The 26254-nt window shown below is 40.1% G+C and overlaps 1 protein-coding gene and 1 long non-coding RNA gene across 7 annotated transcripts in view; one reads left to right on the forward strand and one right to left on the reverse strand.

The window, feature by feature from the left end:
• Positions 1 to 24814, forward strand: part of MID1 (midline 1) — a 277703-nt gene extending 252889 nt beyond the window's left edge. For all 5 annotated transcript variants that reach the window (XM_079972692.1, XM_079972693.1, XM_079972691.1 and 2 more), the window contains 7 exons: positions 5845 to 5952; positions 10542 to 10690; positions 14079 to 14206; positions 14649 to 14792; positions 21452 to 21613; positions 22316 to 22523; positions 23545 to 24814. In XM_079972692.1, the coding sequence (XP_079828818.1) occupies positions 5845 to 5952; positions 10542 to 10690; positions 14079 to 14206; positions 14649 to 14792; positions 21452 to 21613; positions 22316 to 22523; positions 23545 to 23893 (1248 nt within the window). In that variant the 3' untranslated portion in view covers positions 23894 to 24814. The remainder of the gene's footprint in view (positions 1 to 5844; positions 5953 to 10541; positions 10691 to 14078; positions 14207 to 14648; positions 14793 to 21451; positions 21614 to 22315; positions 22524 to 23544) is intronic.
• Positions 4422 to 22307, reverse strand: LOC307214426. 2 transcript variants are annotated; one of them, XR_013838072.1, is made up of 3 exons: positions 21853 to 22307; positions 11336 to 11458; positions 4422 to 5026 (listed from the first exon to the last, which is right to left on the reverse strand). It is a non-coding gene; the product is annotated as an uncharacterized lncRNA (long non-coding RNA). The 2 variants fall into 2 exon arrangements; XR_013838073.1 differs by having other exon boundaries at positions 11336 to 11461.
• Positions 24815 to 26254: the final 1440 nt, after the last annotated feature.

A 26254-nucleotide genomic window follows, 5' to 3' on the forward strand; every position in this document is an offset into this window, starting at 1 on the left:
AGACCTTTCATGTATTTCTTCAACTCAGCTGTGCCAGTTCTAATAGAAATATATATTTAAATTGCTTCAGCCTGGACTCTGTATATAAGGTGTAGGTCAAAAACGGTTGTTTATTTTATGTCCAAATTCTGTAAACCCACAAAAACAAAGGAGGGACGGTTATGTTCATAAAGCTGTCCTTCACTATGACAGCATCCCCAAGATAGGCAAATCTTCAGATCAGGATAATATTACCAGTGCCAGGCATGTTAGTGGCATTTAGAGGTACCTGGGGTTTCTCTTTCTTGTCCGGCAGCCAAATTAAAAATCCCAAAAGAACAGTGGAATGTGAGAGACTGAAATAGAGATGGAAAAAGTTTAGAAAAATAGTATTTCATTACAAATAATGAAAATGCCAATACTTAAAAAGGCTCCAGCTTCTTCAACAAAGAGTTCTTTTAAGTTTCACGGCTAAGTATGTCTCCCTTCTGTTTTCCATGAAATGGGCTTAGAAAACTTCTTGTTTGTGGTTTAACAAAAATTAGAACTATGCTGGCCGGGTTCTACCCAATAGACTCCATTAAACAATAAGAAGCCTTTGTTCGCTGCAATAAAAATAATGCACACTGTGTTTTCATTATGTGGCCCAGTGCCAGAGCTTTTACTTTTTCATTCACAAACTGAAATTTGGGAATAATTTAATAGAATCTGAAGCAAGTTTAGAAGCAGAAAAGAAAGCAGCCAGCAGGAAGGATTTGATGGTAATCCTGTTAATAGGTCATGTTGATCTGATCATTGGCATGTATTATTTGAAATCCAGAATGTTGCTTTGGAGGTTGTTTTGGCGCACACTGTACCAAAGCATGCGTGATGGATCTTTGTATAGTGTGTCAAAGTAATCAGCAGTGTGCTTTAATATTTAGGTTCACCTTAAAACTAAAAACAGAAATGCCAGAGTCTTGCTCTTTCAGCATCTAGAGTTTGAGAAACAGCACATGTTTATAAGTGCAATACAAGACTCTTAAGAGAAAAGCAAAGGATGGGAGAAGATTGAATTTAAGTTCATAGAAAGTAACTGAAGGAAAATAAGAAATTATTAGAATTTTGACAGTAACATAAGCCCAAATTCTCAGAATGAATAACCATTTCAGTTTATAGTTGCCTCAAGGTATCCCTGAACCAGTTTAATCATGGGTAATGGTAAAGTAAACAACCAGATAGCCACAAATTGAAGTGAACTATCATGACCCTTAGAGTCCAGCCACAGCTAAGGTAACAGAGTCCCCTTCTGAAGAGCTCTGAGCCTGATGCTGGTGTTTAGGTAACCAGTGACTCCCAAGCTGGCATGCAGGAGCCCACCAAACCTGATGCCATAAGGTCAGGATTCATAGAACCAGAACCAGGGCCCATACAGGCACTTTCCCCTGAGGAAACCAAGCGTCTTCCACAGTAACCTACCAGTCCCAGTAGCTATGAAATGCTTATCTTTAGGCCTGAGGATTGGCCCTTTCAGAGATGCTAGTTTTTGAAAAAGGAGCTGAGATTAGGAGAGGTGTACTGGAGGTGAGGGCTCAAAAGGCCTTCGTTCATTTCCATTTCTTGTTGATGCAAGTGGCTAACCAGGAGCTTTCCATGGTTCTGTGGCAACCAAGCTGGCTTCCTGGATCATCCCATGTGTCCACAGGGCCAAAAAATAATGCTCACATACAACCATTCAAAGAAAGGACTGGAACCACTGCAATGTGGTGCTGGCCATTCCAACATGAGCAGCCACACCAGCAGAATACCATGGCCAATGGTATCAAAAGCCATGGAGAGATCAAGCAGAATTAACAGGGACACACTCCCCCATCTCTCTTCCAACAGAAGTTGTCATACAGGGTGACCAAGGCAGTTTCTGTGCAAAAAATTGGATCTAAGCCCAGGTTGGAATGGATTTTGAAAATCAATTTCATTCATGCAAGCCTGGATCGGGCCATGACCTTTTCAAAAGGACCTCAGAAACCTTTTCAAAAAAGAGTAGATTAGCACCCAGCTAGTAATTTCTTAGATTTTCTGAATCCAGGGAAGGTTTCTTAAGGAGTGGTGCTGTTTCCTTGAACCCAACAGAGCCCACCCCCATTTCACAAGGAGACATTATTTACCTTCCTGACCCAGCCAGGTATTTGAGTTTAAAAGCATAGGTACATAGAATGTTTGGTCAAATCTAATTTGTATATGAAGAGGTAAACAGAGCACTAATATTGCCTGTGCAATTTTAGCATAATCATATGGGGCTTCAAAACAGGGCTGATTAATTATTTTTTGTGATATTTTTTCTTGATGCATTTCTATTGTAATATGGAAAATCTATTATCCTTCTCATACTAACCATATCATAAAATAAGAATGAAAACATCTGCATACAGATGTGTCTTTAACTCCTTCATTTCCCTTCTGTATTTAAAATGAAGAATTAGCAAACATTTGCCTTGCTTCTTTTCCTTTAGCCCTGAGCATAATTGAGGTTGTTGTTTTTTAAAATCTTTGGCAAGATAAGCAGAAGAAAACGGCTTGAAGGAAATAGAGTTCATACCAATGTGGTGATAATTAGTGATCTCTTTACACAGTGCCTAAGCCCTTATGAGGGAGTTCAGAATGTTTATCTACCAAGCTAATGAGAGAAAGAGATAGCGTGTGGTGTTTTGCCAATTATTGTGGTGTGATTAATTATGCGGCATGTATTTCATTTGGTTTTAGTACAAGCAAGCCATTATGTGATTCTCATAAGAGACGTTTTATTACAAGTGTAAATATTGTATATAAGTTTGTAAATTCAGCTGGAACCAGAAATAGGCATTTACACACACAAATAGACATATATCAGGAGAACCTCACATTCTGTGCAGTTCAGCAATTCATTTCTTTCTTATAGGTCAAGCAGCTGTGGGGAGGGCAGGCAGTTGGGAGCCAAGAAAATAACTGTTTAAACTCTTTTGTCCCTGGTCTTCTATTGAACCTCATGCAAAAGAGCCACAGGAGAGTTGCAATCCAGAATGCCATTATTCATAAGATTCCCATTTTCCTTTAAGAATTTTAAGAGATCACACACAACAGCAGTTTGACAGCTAGAGGCAAACCATGGTTTAGTGTTACGGGTGGAGCCTGTCCCAACAGCTTGACTGTGGCTTTACTGCCAGCAAAACACAGCCTGAAGTCAGGTTTGTTGTTGGTTTGCAAAACTTGGTTTTCAAGGGAGTGTACTAAAGCTAGCTACAACCTGAGTCAGAAATTCAACAGTTGATGGTGGTAGGACTTGCTGTAGCACACGCCTACCAAATGCTGCCCCAGCAAGGGCATCCGGGTTGATTTTAGAAAGATACGTCTCAGCCACTGGTACCTATTTAGACAATTGCTTGTGATTTGCCAAACATTTGGAGTAGATGACCCTTGGGGTCCCTTCTAACCCTTCGATTCTAAGATCTGCTAAGGATTCTATGTCCACCATAATAGTTTCAGTTTATGCCCACATATTACTTTCCCTAGTTAAACTGAGATGTTTATAAGCAGCAGCAAAATATATTCCACATGGAACAAGAATGAATGGTTTCTTTTGCCTTTGTCATGGTGTTGTTTGTGTGTTCCAGCTCCTTACTAATACTCTGGGAATCATGCATTTCTTTATGCTTTTAGACATCTTTTTTGCCCCAGTTTTCCCCTGCACAAAGGAGTCACTCAAAGCACCTTACAAATAAAAAGGAAACAGAAAAGCAGCCGTAACCCAATAATTGAAACACAAACAAAACCAACAAGCCAGTCTTAGCAAACAAAGTTTAGATTTACAGAATAGTATCTATTCTCCTTTGTTGGTTTGTTCAAATTCATTATCTTCATTCAGAAAAAGGTTGGAGAAATTTGCCTAAAACTACACAATTCACTTAACAGCACATCAATGCCATCCTTATCTAGTATTTATGCTGGAGCAACCTTTGAGGTTATGTTTTGCAGCGGGTTAATGTTGCAAACAGTTAATATAAGACCTGCCTGAGATTGCCAGAGCCCTGAAAAAGGAACGCTTTGGTTGCACATTATGCAGCCAATTAGTAGACCATAGACCTCTACCTTTCCAGCCAAAGTGGTTTTGAGATTTATCTGTGTAAATGTCAGAACTGGATCACATTTCCCATTACCTTTCCATAATACTAAGGAATTGCTGAGGAAAACACACACACACACACACACACACACACACACACACACACACACCTACCTGTCAGTAGCTGAGCTGCTGTGCTGTCACATGAAAATGTTTACAAACAGCCTTACTTCTCAGTGGGAAGTTGTCAGCTTGTCAGAATAGTTGACAAAGTGCAGGTTTTTTTAAGATAGTGAAAAGTTAGTGTGGCATGGCGGAAAAAAACATTAGATAGATTCTGCTGGCTAGATGGGGCAGCTGCAGATTAGGAGAGTTAGGCAGCATTCAAACAACACATTAGTCCATTATCCCAATGCTTCCTTACCAGATAATTTTTATGTGTGCTTTCACACAACGTAAAAGCCACTCCTGGAAAACTAGCAACAGTTTTAACACTCATTTCTGTGTTACATGCTTCCAGGACGAAGAAAAAATGTTTTCAACCCTGTTATCTGGGAAAACTGTGGGAGTTTTGTGCCATAATTTCCCCATGGTTTTCCTGGATCACACCATTTGATGAGATTTGGGACAGTGTTCCAACATGCAGTCCTTTCCTGCTGTTTTCTTGGGAGAACATACAGGCACATGTGCATAAAGGGTGATGGCAGGAGCTGGAGTCAAGCGTAGGTCGGCAGTCAAAGAAAAACATGGTGTCAGTGAAGTTAACTTTTTATTCAAGAAACCAAACCAGCGCAGGCCCAGTGATCGTAGAAACGTCTCCCAGTAGGTCTTGCTTCAACAAGGCTGTTGCCAGGACTGAAGGTCCCCACCTCTCACCACTTTGTAAAGCTCCTCTTCTCCAGGGTCTTTCCTAAGCAGTCGCAAACTGCATCTGCACACAACTGCTCTGTCCTCTTCATCTCTCTGCATGATCTAGGAGTCCAAGAAGGAGGGGAGTTAGTCGCAGCAGGAGGGGAAGACTCCCTAGCTTCTTCCGCAGCCTGCCTCATCCCTGTCTCCTGGTACCCCTCCTCTCCTGTCTCTGAGTCTGGACTTCCTGCTCACCAAACCCTGTTACCTCTTCTGCTTCCAACACCTCCCCCTCCCAGGCTGCTCCTCCTTCTTCCTCTGGCTACACATCGTCATCCCACCACCAGTCCCCTGGCTCTGAGCCTTCTTCCCCTGGGTGTGCCCTTGAGGGTTCCCCAGCTGGTCGCTTCCACCACTCCTCTGCACCCAGCCAGTCCACGACAGGTGGTGACATGTTTGAGGATGTCCGCTGCTGTGTCACACTACACTAGCTAGCTAAAACCTTCCACATGGAAGACATATGGAGGAAATAATATGCGACTCATTATCAGTTAACTGACAGTCCCTTCTTCCCATGGCGATTTGTGAGGTCATAGTGAGACACTACTAAGTCACTGCCATCGTGTGAGTCACATCCACAAGTGGCATGTGTCAAGATTAATGCAACTAGTTTCGTGCAGAGAGAATTATCAATATTCCATTCCATGTCCCTAACCCACCAGTTCCTACTGTCAAAACTTACATGCATGTCTTTGTAGGTTGCTACTAAGTAAATAATGTTATAATTCTTATTTTTGCTAATTTCAATGAGAACGGGTTGTTCAGTTTGTTACTTTGCGAAAATTAAAGTGTCTAAAACGTGACAAAAGTTCAGTGAAAATGGAACTTGGTTTTACATCATAGACTGATGCATTTTTTAATTATTATTTTTATAAAAATAGGTGAATGCATCCCGACAAGAAACTAAGCTGATGGAGGAATGTGACCTGCTTATTGAAATAATCCAACAAAGGCGTCAGATTATTGGAACCAAAATCAAGGAAGGGAAGGTAAGAATTTTTACCTTGGAAGTCCTCAAATAGATTAACATTCTTGATAAATGCTTTATGCTTTGTGACTTCTCTGACTTCTTGTTTTAGTATTCTGCAAAATATACACAAGCCCTTAGAATCATAGAATCATAGAGTTGGAAGAGACCACAAGGGCCATCGAGTCCAACCCCCTGCCAAGCAGGAAACACCATCAGAGCACTCCTGACATATGGTTGTCAAGCCTCTGCTTAAAGACCTCCAAAGAAGGAGACTCCACCACACTCCTTGGCAGCAAATTCCACTGTCGAACAGCTCTTACTGTCAGGAAGTTCTTCCTAATGTTTAGGTGGAATCCTATTTCTTGTAGTTTGGATCCATTGCTCCGTGTCCGCTTCTCTGGAGCAGCAGAAAACAACCTTTCTCCCTCCTCTATGTGACATCCTTTTATATATTTGAACATGGCTATCATATCACCCCTTAACCTCCTCTTCTCCAGGCTAAACATGCCCAGCTCCCTTAGCCGTTCCTCATAAGGCATCGTTTCCAGGCCTTTGACCATTTGGGTTGCCCTCCTCTGGACACGTTCCAGTTTGTCAGTGTCCTTCTTGAACTGTGGTGCCCAGAACTGGACACAGTACTCCAGGTGAGGTCTGACCAGAGCAGAATACAGTGGCACTATTACTTCCCTTGATCTAGATGCTATACTCCTATTGATGCAGCCCAGAATTGCATTGGCTTTTTTAGCTGCCGCGTCACACTGTTGGCTCATGTCAAGTTTGTGGTCAACCAAGACTCCTAGATGCTTTTCACATGTACTGCTCTCAAGCCAGGTGTCCCCCATCTTGTATTTGTGCCTCTCATTTTTTTTGCCCAAGTGCAATACTTTACATTTCTCCCTGTTAAAATTCATCTTGTTTGTTTTGGCCCAGTTCTCTAATCTGTCAAGGTCGTTTTGAAGTGTGATCCTGTCCTCTGGGGTGTTAGCCACCCCTCCCAGTTTGGTGTCATCTGCAAATTTGATCAGGATGCCCTTGAGTCCATCATCCAAGTCGTTGATAAAGATGTTGAATAAGACCGGGCCCAAGACAGAACCCTGTGGCACCCCACTACTCACTCTTCTCCTTGAAAACTCCTTGGCAGCTACTGCATTTCGTAGAAGGAAGTGCCTATGCTGTCATAACTCATTAAGCAAACGTCCAGTCACCATTTAAAATCTACTGGATGTCTATAATGTTGATAGTATCTCGTGCAATTTTAATTTTGCTGTTACGCTGTCTTACTGTTTTAAAAATGCATGCAAAGTTTCCCACCCCAAGATGGCAGGAAATATGTTTTTAGTTTACCAAAAGTAACTTTGCTAACATGAATCTTAAAATCAAAACAAAAGGGAAATCATGGGGGAAGACCAGGAGAATCTGAGAACAGTAGTGGAAAATTACAGGTTATATGTTACAGAAGGGAGAAGGCAATGAAATATTTTAACGCATTGCAAGGTAGAAGGAGTTCAAGTTAAATGCCATTCCTTAATCACTGTAGTACAGCTATTTCTGATGTCAGCCCATTGTGTGAAGTAAGTATCAGTTATTCACCCAAGCTTTAAATTGGTTACCTAGCTAACTGTGAAATCAGTTTGACCATGATTCCTGTTGCTTTTAAGTGCAAGCCATTCAATCTTTAACTGCTAAAGTAGCTTGAAGAAGTCAAACATAAACTCTCCCTGTGTGGGAAAAGGCTTTGACAAGAAATAAAGTCAGGGGCAGGTTAAATGGTTCACTTAGCTGTCAAGATATTCCAATTAACTTAAAATAAAAAGCCCTGTAGGCAAGAGCTGACTCAAATATGCTTGAAGACCACCATTCCCCAAGTTGTTGTTTGACAGGCCCTGAACTTCTTTATGCTATTAGCAAAATACAGCTCCCTCCAAGATCTCAAGTGACAACCTTCTGTATAATCTCCTTGGTTACATGATTGCAGTGGAAACCCACATTTTTGCACCAAAGTTCATGGCAAACTTTCCATTGAGTCAGACAGGCCTGCTCAGACCTAAGGTTTGTGTTGAAGGGAAGGAAAAGGCTTATTAGTATTATTATTGACAGAAGTGATTCTTTTTCATTGCTTTACGCCATTGGGCTATGAAAGAAGTGCTTTAACAAGCCCGAGACACTGCTTTCTCAAACAAGGCTTGTACTTATTCCCAAAGTCTCTTTTTCTGCTGACAGCAGAAGCACAGTTGTTTTCCAAGGAAGGGCAGTGTGTCAGTACATTTTTTCCAGCAAATTAAGCAGGTGTTTCACCAGCTGGATTAGCAGTTTGACCACATGGTTAAGCAACCCAGCAGATTTGCCATACTCTGCCTCTAGGTTTTAGCCCTTCATGTGGTCCCACTGCAAGCTTAAAATGTAACGCAAGACATTTCTCTGGTAATGTGCTGAGAAGTAAAAAATGATAAGAATGTTTGCCCACAATGCTAAAAGAAAAAAGCCTGGTGCTCTTCCAATCTAAAAATGTAGGCTGGCATCTACATTGTATGGATTTTGACATGCCACCTCACCAAGGCAATTGGGGGAGTTGAGGTACCCTTTTGTAAAGGGAGACAGCCTTCTGCTGTGAGCTTGTATAGTTGTAATATTTTTAACATATAAGCTGTCCTGGGGTTATTTATGATGAAGTAAGTATAGAAGTTTATTGAATAAATGAAAGGAGAGTTTTTAGCATTGCCTTTGGTGAAGTTGAAACCTGCACAACTTTTCTTAGATAATTTCATGGAAGCTCAAATATATCCAGAAATGAGTATCAAAGGTCTGCATGGTTCAGCAAAGAACAGGAGGAAATGAGATATAGGCTTTATCAACTGTTTCCAGATATCTGCTGTTGAAGTTGCTTTTGCTTTGTGGGATTATTGCATTTCCACCCAGAACTGGGTCTGTTTATATTTTGTACCTGGGTGAAATGCAGTTATTTCCCCCAAAATGCTAATAGCAATGTAGAATTTATCTGTGTGACTGTCACACGTACTCCCTAGCAGTTAAGTGACTGCATTGCTTATCCTGTTTTTGGTATTAGAGTATTTTAAAAACAATCACCACTTTCTGTTTGGATATTCAAACCAATTAGGCTAATACTTAATGAGTTATCACCTCACAATACTTTAAAATGTTGATCCACCAAAATACAGATATAAGGAACAAATGTAGTCTCTGGTGCTGGCTAGAATATAAGTATAAAAACAGTTACTATTTAAAAATGTAAGGGTGTTTAAAAAAATAATCTACAGAACACTAGTGTTGTTGGCAAGAATAATCCTTTTAAATGTTTTTTGTTACTTCATCACCTATAAGAGGGGAAGGCAGGAACCAACCAACACTGACTTCCTGGTGTTTCCTGTGGCACAATCCAAGGTGAACTATAGATTCTTTAAGGGACCAATTCTAGCACACACACATGGGATCAAGCTGAACCATATACTACATGACACTTCTGCGGAAACTTGTTTAGGATTCAATGTAAATGGCAGTCCTCATTTTTCTAAAATGAAATAGAATTAAAGTGGTTTGGACTTAAAGCTTACTTTCAAAGAAATACTCTGATAGTGGACTGCGGACATAAATCTCATGTTTGTTGTGGCCTTAAAGTCAGGATACATAACTCTTATCTTAGTTAATTGTCTGCCAGCAGAGTCATGATATGCAATGTTTATTGCTTAATAAGTGCAACCCTGCAAGTATTTTTTGTGTTATCTTTACTATAAAATTCCAAACTTGCTGCCAGTCTACTTAATTATCAATTTCCTGCTTTTTAAACATGTAATCAGAGCTTAATGTGTACAGAGTTATTAGATTTCCTTCCTCTTCCATTTCCATTTGGAATATCCAGCAATGTTGATGCTAATGACACTCTGCTGAGGGGGGCTTCCTGTGATCTGGGGCATTGCAGGACAGTATCTTCTATCAGCTGTAGATAGGCAAGCTTTAAATTCACAACTTCAGATAGTTTCCACTTACATTTCAGTAAGTGCCTGCCTGCCCCCGCTGCAAAAATTGTGTGCAGTATACACATTTTCCAGCATATCACAAACACCACAGTGTTTTCTGCTTAACTAAATTCAACCCAAGACAAAGCTGAAGAAATAGAAGCATCTGAAGCTTAACATTTATTTTATTGTCAGTTCACATGAATTACTCCTTTCAGTGAGGTTATATTCTAGGGTCACTTTTTTTTCTGTAAACAAGCTCAGGAATTTATAGCAATATGTAGCACACCTTGTAAGCTGCTTTGAAAACATCATTTTGGAGGAACTGGCCATCACAATAGACTTTGGTTATCTGAGAAGCAGAGACCGATGGGAAGTGACGTTTCCTGCCATTGGAAAAATCCGCCAGCTGTGCTTACTTTGGATCTCCCCAGTGAGGAGAATAAAGCTTTTACTTTGAACAATATAGGCTCAGAGAGAGCAGGTGTAAATGATACTTTTGTTTCTTAGTTAAGCCACTCGCATTAGCACCCAATTTATGCCGTGGCCTTGAAGAATGGTAAAATTGTAGAAAAGCATGGTTTTTGAATTCATGCACCTGACTTTTTTTCTTATATTCTTCTCTCCCCTTTTGCAGGTGGTGAGACTGAGGAAACTCGCCCAGCAGATAGCTAATTGCAAGCAGTGCATTGAGCGCTCCACTTCTCTCATCTCGCAAGCTGAGCAATCTCTGAAGGAGAATGATCACGCACGCTTCTTGCAGTCTGCTAAAAACATAACTGAAAGGTAGTGTCACAAGCACACAGGGACAACCCTGCTGGGTCAGGCCAGACAGCGAAACATTCTGATTCTAACAGACTCCAGTCAGGTGGTTCTGAAGATCTTATAAAGTACAATGTGGCTAATCCTCCACTGTTGCTTGTCTCCAGTGGCCAGTACAGTCATACCTTGGAAGTCCATTCAACTTCCAAAAATATAAACTTCCTGCAGCCAACTAGAAGCTGCAGAAGCCTCGTCGGGTGTCCGGCTTCCAAAAAAAGTTCGCAAACCAGAACAATCACTTCCAGGTTTGCAGCGTTTGGGAGCCAAAACAACTGAGTCCAAGGTGTTCGGGATCCAAGGTATGACTGTATTCAAAAACAAAATGCCAAACATTGTTGAGAAAACTGCTTCTGGAAATATATAGGAATCTGCAAGGCTGTAGATGCTTCCACATATTTAATAGAATGGTAGGACTGGTGTTAAAATATTGCCCTCCAAGTGTTGCTGAACTACAACTCCCATCATCCCTGACTGTTGGCTATAGATGTTTCTCAACCCTGTCATAGAAGAGGGTTTGACAAATCATAAAAAATGTTATACCACCAGTTTGGAGAAGTTATATCTAATAAAATACAAAATACTACTACTAAAATACAAAATACTACTTACATTTCACATCCTGTTTTAACTGGGCAAAAGCTTCATTTCAAACTCCAGGTTCTTTAAGGATCCCAAATTTCCTGCAGCTATTTGAATTGGGTTTCTTTCTTTGGCATCATGGTAACTACATTTCTGCTTTAAAATATAGAAAATAGCAATATGCTGTTGTGTAGATAAGGTACAGAAAAGAACAGAACAGCCCCTGAAAATGCATTGCGAGAAGCAAAGCTACAGGGAACCAGGCAGAGGGCCTTCTCGGTAGTGGCGCCCACCCTGTGGAACGCCCTTCCAGCAGATGTCAAAGCGATAAACAACTACCTGACATTCAGAAGACATCTTAAGGCAGCCCTGTTCAGGGAAGTTTTTAACGTGTGATTTTACTGTATTTTTGGTTTTTATGGAAGCCGCCCAGAGTGGCTGGGAAGGCCCAGCCAGATGGGCGGGATATAAATAATAAATTATTATTATTATTATTATTATTATTATTATTATTATTATTATTGCTAAAAATGTGCACAGCGAAAACCTTGTATTACTTCCTGTGTTTTCATTTGGGTCAACCATTTCCTCCAATGGAATCTTTCCTCCCAATATGGAGGATATATTTTTGTCACGATTAAACTCCCTTTCCATGCCTGTTTTGATCCCAGTAATGGGGTCCCACTCCCCTGGCTGCAAGTTATGTTAAAAAAACAAAACAAAACTGTGCATGTTAAATGCAAATACACAATTAATGTCAAATCTAGTTTGATCCACAAGCTTAGGTCCCAGAAGCTGTGTGCTATGCAAGGACCAATTTTGAATTTATTTTTTTTTATAAGGATGGTAGGCTCTATTAGTTAACCTCAGGAGCATTTGTAACCAAGTTGTGCTTCCACATACATGGGGGTCAAGACATTCAAAATGGTTTCTGCTTGGAAAGTATTGCAAGCACCATAGAAATCTTATTAGTGGTTGCACCCAACCAAACTGTGTACAGGCAATATTTAATAAAAAATTATACTTCTGCTTCAAAGCCATTTTGGCAAGTAAGTGGTATAGAAATGAATTCATCATAATTATAAGGCAGTAGCTACATGCACTCCTCAGGATGATTGTGTAGGAGCTACCAGCATGATGTCTACTTCATTTAGACAGCATGCCTGCCTTACATATCTTTTTTTAGAGCTAGGGAAATAACTGAACATGGTTTGGAATAAGTGGCAATTTTTCAGCATTCATCTGAACCAGAAGAAGTTACCCAATTCATGAAAATGCATAATTCATACTAAATTTTCGATGTCATAAACTGAGACTGAAGTCATTACCATGAGTTTTGAACTTGAATTTTCAGTGCTAGGTGGAGAATTAAATCTTTCATTTTGGGAAATCGGACCAATGGAGCAATCAAAACATTTTGATTTAGTATATATTATGAGTGTAATTGATTGAAAGTGTGTAGCTGCTTCCAAACAGGCAAGATTGGCTTATTCCCCACCGTACAAGAAGGAAGCTTATTCTCTATGCTTGAGTGAACGTGAATTTTATTTTGAATCTTCTCAAAACACAATAATAATCCACTTACAGTTCTGGTATGCGTTGTCATGTCTTTGAGATCCCTGACTGAAAACTTCATTGCTTTGTAAGCTTTCGTACAGTGCTGAGACTTGTCCAAAACTAAATACAAGCTACAAAACAAACAAACCTATACAGCTTCCCACCCCCACCGACATTAATGAAATATTATGGCTTTAGCTTCACCCAGCAGATTGCAGAGTTAAAATGGTGTGGCTGCTATAAGCTGGAGAAGTGTTCTACACTTCTCTTTATAAAAAGAAAATGTGTGAACACCTGGAATAGCATGCCTAGTTAGTGGAGCTGTGTTAAGAAAAAGTGCAAAAGAACACCTGCCAAAATCATTTTCTACAAGAAATAAATACTGCATGCTTCTGCAGGGTTTCTTGAATGGTATGAAATAAAACCCTCATTCTGATGTTTCTTTCCAGCACGTTTAATGCTTAAGCTGAATACCAGTCAAATTTTCAGCAGAATAAATAAGCCCCATTCAGTTTACTGTGTTGCAAAAAAGATATTGTGATGACCAAAAACGGGGCCATTGTTCACCTCATTCGCCCCAGTCTTAACTTGAGATGCCTTTTTTATTTTTTAACAAAAGCAACATAAGTATGACATTACTTTGAGTAGTTTTGATGCTTGGCAATATGACCCCTGCAGTGAATCTGAGAGCAACTACAGGTTTGTTTGAGCTGAAAGAATATTTCTTTCCTGTGTCTTCTTTCTAAAATAAGATAAGCTGGGGCTCAAGACTTTCTAAATTTGCCTTTTTCCCTTACTAGCAGCAGGGCGCCCCCCCCCCCCCCAATCACATTGGCTAATAGGGACTATAGAGTACTGCTTTGCCTACAGTAGGCCTCAAGTCAAGTCCCTGGCATTTCCAGTTAAAAAGAGTAGGTAACAGTTGGTGTAAAAGACCTCTTTCCAAGACCTGAAGAGCTACTGCCAACCAGAGTAGGAAATACTGCACTAGATAGACAGTTTGTTTGACCTAGTATAATATGGACTTTTTCTGTGTTCCAATGGCCATGGGAATGTTTATTGCTATTTGGTGCAGTAGAAACAGCATTCAGCACATGCCCCAAGCACACTTCCCTCCCCTCCCCACTTGTGTTATGTATGTTATGTACCCTAGACATCAAAATAATTTCCCAGCCTGAACCCAGGCTCTAAATAAGCCCTGTTTCTTCCACTGCAGAGTCGCCATGGCAACAGCATCTTCCCAGGTTCTAATTCCTGAAATTAATCTCAATGACACTTTTGACACCTTTGCGCTAGATTTTACCAGAGAGAAGAAACTACTGGAATGCCTTGATTATCTTACAGGTAAGATACTAGAATGTATAGTGTATGTCTGTGCATGTGTATGCATAGATTGATTGATTGATTGATCAATATCTCTCTGTCTATTTGATTAACCCACCCAATGCTCAAGCCCAAAATCCATCTACATCTCTAATCAATAAAGTTGTGGCTATTTCTAACCCAGATGATTGTTTTTTCATTGTATCTTACATTTAGCCACTGCCTGGGGGCAGGGGTGGGGGTGGCACTGCAACTGGGCCCACAACATATCTAGCCATTTATTTATTTCGCTGTGAGTCCCCCCCTTTCCCCCCAGAAAAAAAGCACTGCGCATAGCTGACAACTTTTTGAACACAATGCGAGACTATAGAGAAGAAGTGAATGTGAGAAATGGGATGAATGATTGGAATGAAGGGGAAAAGTTATGTGACAAATGTTAACAGTTGCTTTTAATTTTTCACAGCTCCAAATCCCCCAACCATTAGAGAAGAGCTTTGTACAGCTTCTTATGACACAATCACAGTCCACTGGACGTCAGATGATGAATTCAGTGTGGTCTCCTATGAGCTGCAGTATACCATTTTCACTGGGCAAGCTAATGTAGTTAGTAAGTATGAATCATTTTATATCTCGTGTTTGATTTTGATTTCCAACAAATCGCAAGCCAGTCAAATAGAAAACAGAAAGACGCTATAGCCTTTCCTCAATTTATGTCAATGCTTCATCTTATGCCAGTAATGTATACAGCAATATATACAGGACAGTGGCAATACTCTCATCAGTGTGTTAACAATACATCAACTATAGATACAGCAATAGAAATAAATCTAATGGGTGAAATCCAAAGCTTTCTTTCCATTTTTGGGGTGGCTTTTGATCTAGCAGAGTCATCTTGCTAACATAAGGAAATGGGAGGTGATTTACTCTGCAGTGTTCTAGACGATCCCTCAACCCTCTTAAATAGTTTTAGGGCAGGCATGTCCAAAGTCCATTTTGGGGGTCAGTCTGTTTAATCGGGCCCCTGTGGCAGTTTATTTCCTGGGGTAAATTCCTAAAAAAAACTTCAATCCTAAAGAAAGCTCAACAACTTTGAGGTAACATCCTAAAGAAAGCTGAATAACTTCAATCCTAAAAAAAATTGGCTCTCTTTGGAAAAAAGTTTGAACACCACTGGTTTTAGGGGGTGGTTGCAGGAAGAATGGGGAATTGAAGAAAGCTGCTTTTCCTTCTCTTACATTAATGGATGCCTCTCTGGATAACTACCCATTCTGTAGGCGAACGACAGCATTAGATTTTACCCGGATAGGTGTTTGTTTTTGAAATCAATCTCATTTCCATAATGGACCTGTTTATTTTATCACAGATCAAGTTTAACTTGCCATCCCTTACTCATCAACATCATGTATCCGTCAAATATCATTATGTCAGTGATAAAGCTATACAGTTTCTATTAGTTTATGTTATTTAAAGTATTGCTTTTTCTGAAGTATTTAGTGATGACAGAGCATTACTTAATGCTGAAGGTGAAAAGGTTTGGGTTATTGAGTTTGTGTATATATATTTTACAAGTCATGTATTTTTTCCTCTGAATTAGTTTCCTTCTCCAAATATTAAATGAATTTTTTTTTGTTCTTGTTAGTAGTAAGATGTGCTGCTTTTTATTTAATTGTAACTGTCTGTTGGTGTATTTTGATATTTATTTGTGTTTATGTGGCATGCTTTTATTTTTGTATGCAACCTTGGACATTTTTAAGTTTTAAAAAAAGCAGCTGGTCCATTTTATAAATAAAGCTTTTCCTAGAGATTCTTTATGGACGCGGGTGGCGCTATGGGTTAAACCACAGAGCCTAGGACTTGCCGATCAGAAGGTCGGCAGTTCGAATCCCTGTGACGGGGTGAGGTCCTGTTGCTTGGTCCCTGCTCCTGCCAACCTAGCAGTTCAAAAGCACGTCAAAGTGCAAGTAGATAAATAGGTACCGCTTTGGCGGGAAGGTAAACGGCGTTTCCGTGCGCTGCTCTGGTTCGCCAGAAGCGGCTTAGTCATGCTGGCCACATGACCCAGAAGCTGTACGCCGGCTCCCTCAGCCAATAAAGCGAGATGAGTGCCGCAAGCCCAGAGTCGGCCACAATTGGACCTAATGGTCAGGGGTCCCTTTACCTTTACTAGAGATTCTTTGTTGAAATATAGGATTGTGCAGTCATGCTATTTATGCTAGTTTGGACTGAACGTCAGGAGTGGAGTAGACTTCTGCATGCATTCTGATCTAGGTTCTAACATTGATGACCATTTGCTATTTTGAACTATTGCATCTCCAAATTTGAAGTAAACTCCGTATTTACTGATGGAAAGGCATTGGCTGAACCAGTCAACAGATGTTTTAGTTTCATGGTTCAAAACTTAAGATACCTCAGTAAATATAGTGATGTGATTTGAATTGTGAATTCTAAAATATTGAAAGCATATGTCTAAAAGCTTTCATGAATTTTCCAAATAGCACTTAATTTACATCAATGATGTCTAAATGTTTAATGGAGTTGCGCAGGAAAATATATATATGGAAATCTTCCTTAGGCACTTGAAGTCTGCAGATAGCCTGACTGCAAATAATCTTAAGAGTTCTGCAAAAGAATTAGAGCAAAATAGATGAAGTGAAGAAGACACAGAAAGGGCTAGATGTTTCTTTGGTTAATCACTGACAAGAAGAGAGCTAAGTGATAAGAAGCTGTGCTTCATTCTGTCTGACCCATTTCTATGCATGGTATTACGCTGACAGAAGGCAAACTGGAGGATGGCGGGAAAGACATTAGGTCAGCTGAAAAGCACTAGGGTAGGACTTTAGAACAAAGCTTCTGCATTGTGAGAAAGCTAGTGAAGGATGCCAGTCTCATTTTTATGAAATGTAGCTTGGGAGGCCAAGTATTTATTGTATGTCATGGTTTGAATAACCCAGCAGTTATACCAAAATGTGGGGTTATTAATTGCTGCTTATTGCCTGTGTGGCATATACTAGTCAGAGTCTCAAACGAGGACCTGGGAGATTCAAAAATTCCCATGTGCAAGGTTCTTAGATGGCGGTGTGGTGATTGGTGAGTTTTCCAGTTTCCCTCACACCCTTGTGCTTCTAGAAAGATTCCTCTTCTGAACAGGAATCAGACTTATGTCACTCTGGAATGTATTTACTTTCCTGACTGGCTTCTTGTCTGGGGAAACAAAAAGTGACCTATGGAGAGGAAAAACCTTTTCCTGTGTGGATGCTTGTTACACCAATATTATCACTGTAACTCAAACAAGTTAAAATTTCCTTCTTACATTTTTGCAACATTGTGGTCTTGTAGTATGTAAACCAGGTGTTTATTATTGTTTCTCTTTTTTGAAAGTCACTAAAATTTGCTAGTAGTCACAGATAATCTGCAGCCAGGGAGTGCATGGCTCATGATCTTTGAAGAGGAAGCAGATAGCATAGCAAACCATGTGCAACTACTGCCATGCATTCATTCCCTAGTGACACCATAAATGTATCATCCTTGATATATGGCCGCACATTCAACTTAGCTTGCTCACTGCTCCGGAATTTGCTCTGTAGAACTGAATAGTATTTAGATGTGAGGTGTATTTAGTTGTGTGTCATTATTTTTTAAAGGGATCGCTTCAGAGGCTTAATTTCTTTGGGGGTGGGTTGTAATGCAGAGATGGATTCAGATAAACAAGGGGTGAAATTTGTTGTCAAAATGGGATTATATCTAGATAGGCTTTTAGCGTGCCTCTTGACATAATTTAAGTAAGGAAGAGCTTCACTGTTTGTTGAAAGCATGGATTCTACTGCAATGGGAATATTTCTGTGATTAGGAACTCATCATATGATAAGATGCCATAGGTTCTGAATTTCCTGGACATAGCCAGCTCATCAACATTTGTGTCCAGATTTTCACATTTTGAAATATGGCAAACCTTATCATATGAAGATTTATCTTTGGTACTGTGGATTGTATCCAGTTCTAACCCTACTGAGAATAGATCTATTGACATTAATGGTCATGGCTATCCTAGGTTCATTAATTTAACAGTGTACTTTGAGTAGGACTTAGTTGGGTACAACCCTTTTGTTCTACGGAATTAACAACCGATTGAAGGCACATTTACTCACAATTATTTCCCAACACTAAAAGTGTGGGCTTAAGCACATGCGGCCAGCACATACATCTATTTTAACCAGCGGCTCTGTGTCCATGCAGCAGTCTAGTCACGCGAACCATTGTTGATGTACAAATTTATTTTGTAGACAGAATTGTATGGCTGTAATTTCCCACTCCCACAATGAAGGCTCCCCTTTGTTAGCTATAGCATGCAAAAGAACTTAATACATTCATGGCACTCCATTTCCTATAGCTGATAATGGAAAGTATTTGGAGCAGTTATTGGGTCAGTTATATGGGGGTTTCCCCCCCCTCCTCCTAAATGAACATTCCATACAATGATGCATGTGGAAAAAAATGTACCAGACCAGAAAATCTGCATGGGTTTTACAAAAAATATATTAAAAAAATAGATTCCTTGAAGAGTTTTCCTGAAAATCTCATATTGATTTTCCATTGACATTTAGTTTATAGTATTTCCCCTGTGAGAAACATTCACAAATCATTGATTGGTTGGTGTGTGTTCAAAAACTCATAAACTCCTTGCCCAAACTGATATTAAAATAAATAAATGTAAAAGACATTTCAATTAAGTTCCTTTTGAAATAGCTTTGAAAACAATTACTTGTCTTCTTCTGAATGCTTTGGAATCAAAGTTATGTAAAGTATTTTTCGCCCCATAGGACGCACCTAGATTTGGGGGGGGGAATAAAGAAAAAAGAATTTATTCCCACCCCCCCCAAGGCGCGGGGGAAGCCCGAGCTTCCCCCGACCCCAGAACAGGCTGCTGCCCCAAGCCTTGCGCGCCCGGCGGGACCTCCCTCCGGGCGCGCGAGGCTTGCGGATAGCTTCCTGAAGCCTGGAGAGCGAGAGGGGTCGGTGCGCACCGACGCCTCTCGCTCTCCAGGCTTCAGCGAAAGCCTGCATTCGCCCCATAAGACGCACACACATTTTTCCTTCATTTTTGGAGGGGGAAAAGTGCGTCCTATGGGGCGAAAAATACGGTAAGTAATACTTCATTTAGCAAGTAGCTGTGCATGATGTACTAAAAGTTGATCTATGTGCTAAAAGTTGTCAGCTATGCACTTACAAAAAGCAGAGCAGAAGAGAGGACTGCACTGAGCATATGCTATCATCACGTTTTTGGAAACTGTGCCTATGAGGGTTTTTATTTATAAAGAAAACAAAGAAACAGCCAGCTTTCGGAATCCTGAAATAAGACTTCGTTGAAGACATCCATTGATCTTATGGATGCTGCAGTTTGATTTCCAATCCCCGCTTGGGTAGACAATTATCCTAAATCCTTTTTATGTTCATTTATTTTCTTTTAATAAAAAAAAAATGGTGGCTAGATGCAGAAATGGTTATGCAGGCAAGGGAGACACTGGTGTCTGAATGCAGAAATTCTTTTGCAAGTTAGCTGGGGATTTAAGAATCATAATGGAATGGGTATTCAGATGTGCATTCAAGGTAGTGCATTCAAATTTACTTCCCATTCATAGGTAGTGGTTTAACCCCCCCCAAAAAAAAACCAAAAAAAAAAACCCAGGAACCTACCTGTCTAATCTGGCTCCCTGATTAGACCTTATTTTTAATAAATGCATTAAAATACCCCCTTGACAATTTTCAAAAAGTATCTGCGTTCAGCAGATTTATTTTTTCCTAACCTAGTGTGAGACCTGAGGGGAAAGCTTCATATGTCTGTCTCCTTCTCTTGATACACTTTTTCCACTTCTATAAATGAGATTTGTATTTTAAGTGCCAGAAATGATCAGGAGATTATATAGTCTTCCTGTGACTTTTGCACTATGGGTGTCGTTCATTGTCTTGCTGAAACATTCCATTGTCCAGCAATAGGGGGATTTGCAGTGAGAATATTTTTCCCCCACCTGCTTTTTGAACTTCAATAGCAACAAATCCTGGAGAAGATGTTTTATGAATGATTTACCTCCAGATTGTAAAATGAAAAAAGAAAGAAATCCTTCTTCTCTTCCTGCCTCCAGTATCTCACAAATCCTGCATGATAACCTTGTTACAGTCAACGCACTATTCCAGTCTCAAATTTGCATTCCATTCATTTTATAAAATGTGACTTTAAAAATGCATTATTGTACCACATGTGGGAACTTGCTCTCCTTGTTTCAAAGCCCTGCTTTTTGAAATCAGAAACCTGAATTGACGGGCAACAGTAGTATTTCACAGCTGTTACTTCTGCTCGTATGCCTATGGCTCATAAAACTGGAAGGAGTCTAAACTTTTGTCTAATTCAATGTCACTGCAGTAGCACAAGCCTGTACTGTAGCCTACAGATGCTCATCTAGGGAAAGAGAATGGAAATCTAATTCTAGCCCTGTTCAGCCTATGCCGCTGAGTAAGGGAATTTATGAGCTGCTAATTTTCACTTATAAGTTTAAATTTAACCGAACAGCATTGAGGACACATCCCTGCACTCCAAGACAGTCTCAAAAATGTATTGGGCTAAGCCACAAAATATGTATAGAAACTGGACCAGGACATCCTCAAATGTCATCTATATTGACTCAGGAGCTATAACTGTTTCCAGAGAACCCTTCTGCACTGAGCTACTTTTTTGTGTGTAAGGTTTTTTTAAAAAAAAAATCTCCATTTTCTAATGTATATAAAACAGAGAGAACAATTATAACAACAAGATGGGAATTAAAGGATGAAAAGCTAAACTATAACTTAAGAACATAGAATGTACATGAGTTAAAATAACAGAGTCCAAGTAAAGGCTATCAACTTTATCCCATCAAAAGGTTGTTTGGGCAAGGGGACAGGGTTGGCAAATAGGAGACAATTAACCATGGTCCTCTCAGTTATGAAAGCTACAGTACACTCCCATTTAAAATGCCACTTTAAATATGTGTGGATCATTTACAGTTGGCAACTCTGAACAGGTATTTGCGGTTTGAAATCCTTTAAGAAATAAAGCGTGAATCTGTCCTCAGTGAGTGGACGATTCAGTTGGCCGCATTCTTGCTATTTAGAGAAGCAAAGAGCTTATTTGCTTTTGGATTCTTCAGTGACATTTTTCAGGCTCACCTCATTGTTCAGGTGCATTCCAGAAATTCCTCCATGGATTGGACTAATGGTTTTGATTTGAAATTGCAGGTCTGTGTAATTCAGCCGACAGCTGGATGATTGTTCCTAATATCAAGCAAAACCACTACACGGTGCATGGCCTGCAGAGTGGCACCAAGTACATATTTGTTGTGAAGGCCATTAATCAGGCTGGCAGCCGAAACAGTGAGCCAGGAAAGCTGAAGACAAACAGTGAGTAATGTTGCATCCACCCCTCTGTGCACTTTGTCTCCCCCTCATCTCAGTTCCACTCAGCCTGACACTTCAGAAAGATACAGACCACCTTATATTTCTAGCACTTTCCTCAATTGTGGGCCATTTGTTTCATTTGGCAGTCATGGCTGCTAATGTCCTTCAGCCTCTGCATTCATTTATGGAAGCTAATTTAGGCTGCCCTCCTATAAAGCCCCAGTTTACTCAGTAGAACTTACTTTTGAGTAGACATGCATGTCCTTGCCCATCACACTTCGCTGTCTGTGTGGAGTAATGAAGAGGGCTTCAGATGTCAATCAAAGTCTTCAAGGAGCCTTATCCAGAACAAGTCAGCCCTGGAGGCATGAAAAAGAATGCTTACTTCCTTGTGAATAGCAGACAGTTTCAAACGCTCCACTTTAGTGTCCCAAGAAGCAAAGCAAAGATGGGGGCCGTGCAGATGCAACATGGCAAGCATGATTAAGAACGCGTAGCCACCAGGGGCAAAGAAAATCCTGTTTCTTCTGCAGCACTGGCCCTAAGCATAGTCCTAGGTTTTACACTCAAAAAGGAGCAATAGCAGTCATTCATTAAACACAAGGACATCTCTCACAGATCGCCAGCAGCTAAATTTAATCTTGTGCAATAAATAGGCTTCAGGATGCAGTACTCATTCAGTCTTTTATCTTGTTCCAAATCAAGGCCAGCCATTTAAACTGGATCCCAAGTCTGCCCACAGGAAGCTGAAAGTATCTCATGACAACTTGACAGTGGAGCGTGACGAAACCTCTTCTAAAAAGAGCCACACACCTGAGCGCTTTACCAGCCAAGGGAGCTACGGGGTAGCGGGCAATGTATTTATTGACAGTGGACGGCATTACTGGGAAGTGGTTATCAGCGGAAGCACATGGTAAGTACAACACTTGTTTTCCTTCATTTTTGTGATGAATAGAAGCTCGAGATTGACTGCATTTTCTTAAGCAAAGAAATAATTATGGTAGGAAAATAATAATAAACATTAAACCATTATTTAATCTCCCTGCCTGCCCCCCCCCCAAAAAAGTTGGTGGTTATCAGTAAACATCATATGTGATATTCAGCACCTAAAACACTATAGTTGCGCAAAGGTAGCTGCAATACCATCTCTGTCCATAGACTCGCAGCTTATTCTGACAAGACCTGCAAAGATAAGGATGGATCAGGCGTCCACCTCAAACAGGTTCTGGACTGGAACAGAAGTGGAGATGGCTCTATAGCTTATTTTCTGGGAGTTCCTGGGCCCATTCCAGAAGCACATGGAGTTAAATGCTCCCACCTCTTACACCTGAAAGCCCATGGCACTCCAAGCATGTAGTTGCCAGTGCAGCTGCAGAGGTCTCCCTATAGTTGCCACAAATGCTTTGCATCTCATTTCCTGCCCAGCAATCAAGGGATTTGTTGTCCAGTGGGACATTTCTGGGTGCAAAGATATGTTGTTTGCCTCCTTTATAATCCTCTAGGCACCAGCCAACTTCTTTAAGACGTCAGAGACCATCTCCCCGCCCCCTTCCCTGAGAAGTCTTCATTGCAGTCCTTGAAGTAGGAGGGCTAGCACCCTGAAGAATTTGTGAGCAAAGCAGCATGCTGTCTGGCCATCGCTGGTTTCAAAGGAGGGTCACAAACGTTACCAGGAAAACAAATATCCCATGCAATTGCATTGTTACAGCAAATAATATTTGTGGCAGTAAGATGTGCATGACCTGTCTTTTAGATTGTAAGGAAGAACATTAATTAAATATGTGTTGACGTTTTTGGTTAGCCTTCAGCTCATGGGAGTACGAAAGGCACAAACAGAAAGAGGCATGCATGTTACTGCAGAGCACAGTAGGTTAAAGTGCAGAAGACTGCATGAAATGGAAAGTGCATTTTCTCAAAGCTCCTTTGTTTTGCAGGTATGCCATTGGCATTTCTTATAAGTCGGCGCCAAAACACGAATGGATCGGGAAGAATTCTGCCTCTTGGGTTCTTTGCCGCTGTAATAATACGTGGGTAGTGAGACATAACAGCAAAGAAATTCAGATAGAGCCTGCACCCCACCTTCGCCGTGTTGGAATTTTGTTGGACTATGACAATGGCTCCTTGGCCTTTTATGATGCTTTGAACTCCCTGCATCTTTACACGTTTGACATTACATTTGCACAGCCTGTGTGCCCAACGTTCACTGTCTGGAATAAGTGTTTGACAATAATTACGGGGCTTCCCATCCCAGACCACTTAGATTCCACTGAGCATATGCCATGATTGTTGCTCAACAGAGATGGATGATGAATGTCCAGTATCCCTCATGTATACTTCCCACCGAATTTTGACTGGGGGAAAAAATATTAACAGAAATGCATTTCATACAAAAGCGACCCTAAATGCTTCAAGCCAGGACTGAGAATAATGGGATGACCTCGTCAGTCTTTACTGTTTCTTTTGTATTAAAGACAAGATAAGGCTTTAATAATTTCTCAGAATGCTTTTGTATTTAGTCTCTTTCAGGAAAATTTATAAATTATTTATATATTAAAAAAAAGAAAGAAAAGGAACCCTAATTTGGATATTTGCATTTGGGCACCTCATAAGAATGACTTGTTTTTGCACATTAAGGGCTCTGTCACAAAGATTTTATTAGCCGTTCCCCGTATTTTGATTTTATAAAAAAGAGAACAAGTTGGAATTATTTGAGAGGAAGGATGCAATACGAATGGCTTCCGTTTTTGTTCCTGCGGTACTTTCATAAGTGCCGCTTTTATGACATGAAACACCTCTTCACTTGGAGCACATTAACTTCTACATCGAGAAATGTCAGCATTCTAAATCAACCAGCAGTCAATGTTATGGATCGCAATTTCCTTTCCGACTGATGTTTCACCTTTGTCACTTTTTAAGGATATGTACATTTGATTCTTTTTTGTCTCAGATAACCAGGACAATTGAGAGAGGTCTGGCTGCATTTTAAGTATAAAAAAACAAAGTACCACTTGAAGGTCAAGTTCTGGTGGTACTGATGTGGATGCACATCATTTGAAAGGTACCGGGAGCACTCACATATGCTGTGCTGCAGATGGGCTATGTACACCTGATTAAAAACTTAAATGTGAGCATTTTGTTTTATTATGTTATATAGTGTATCAATAAAAATAGCAGAGGTATCTGTTTGTAAACAGTGCCAGGAAAGAGTCTGCACTTGGGTGTATCATTGTGTTCGATGCTTGAAGGGGCCTAGGGCTCTGTCTACTCCTGCTATACACTGAGCAGCAATGTCACAGGAGTGACATTGCTAGGGCTTATTTGAATGTAGTGGAAATGAAATCACATATTTTTTCTGCCCCTGTGCTTTTTCTCCTCCTGCTTTTCCACCTGTACTAACACACACACACATCTTCAGTGTGTAACTTTCCTTTCTGCAGTACCCCATCAATCTGTTCCACTATCATGGGTCTTCAGTGAAACAGGGGCATAAAAGCCTTGTCCATTTCAATAGCCGTATAGATGTGCGTGTAAAAACATGTACATGCACATCAGCACAGGTGAGCATGGTAATTAAAAAAGCCCAAGGCATGTATAAAAATTGACAAAGCTTTTCTTGCAGGGAAGATGAAAAATATGCTTTCTCTATAACACATCCATCCACAAGTGGGATGACATAAACCCAAGAAGACTGAGTGTGATTTTAAATGGAAGTTCCTGACTGGGCACCAACTGATTTAAACACCTCACATGAGAACATTTAAAAGTGAATTTCTGTTTCTTATACAGGCACCCCTAACATTACTCCAAAATGATTTATGTGGCACATGTGAAATTAATTCAAGGAGTGTTTCCTTTTTAAAAAGATAGTCTGGGTAACAGGGCAGAGAATAAAAGGTTTGAAGAAGACCTCGTTTAAAGCAATAGGCAAATAAAAATAAGACAAGACGTTCATCATTTCCCTAATCTAATGCTTTCCTGTAATGTGCTTGGTAAAATGCTGGAATGCTTGGAATTCTCTGCAGATCTTTGCCCTGTATAAATATGACAACATTAGTCTGTGCGCTAATCTCTGTGTTTGGGGGGGGGGGTTCAGAATGTACACATTACTTCACTTCACTGCATCTACAGAAATTAAACCAATCAATTAAGACTGCTATCCTATGCCCACTTGGGAATGAGTCCCATTGAACTCAAGAGGACTTATTGTATAGGAACATGGGTATACACTGTAAAAATAGTTTGCATTGGTATTCTCCTGTTTCTTTTACAATTAAGCTATAATGAAGTTTTAACTTTTCTTACCTAGGATTTTTTTTTTAAAGAAACATGGCCCACTTTTTAATGGCAATTGTACATTGTACAGTGAGATTTATATTCCAGCACTACATTCAAACAATTACATTCCTTTAGCAAAACTTTGTATGAAATTAGTGTGTCTTGTAGCAATATCTATTGCACAGATCAACTAGCTACAAATTTAGGCTCTTGACTTGTGTGTGTGTGTGTGTGTGTGTGTGTGTGTGTGTTTGTGTGTTTTAAGTTAAAATGTAGGTAATCGCATCATTAGAACTAGAAAGACTATGGGAAGAATTCATCAAACCAGCTGTTTTTATGCATTCAAAAATCCATGTAAACATCCGGGGC

This window comes from Podarcis cretensis (genome assembly GCF_951804945.1).
Source record: "Podarcis cretensis genome assembly, chromosome: 4".
Lineage (NCBI taxonomy): Eukaryota > Metazoa > Chordata > Lepidosauria > Squamata > Lacertidae > Podarcis > Podarcis cretensis.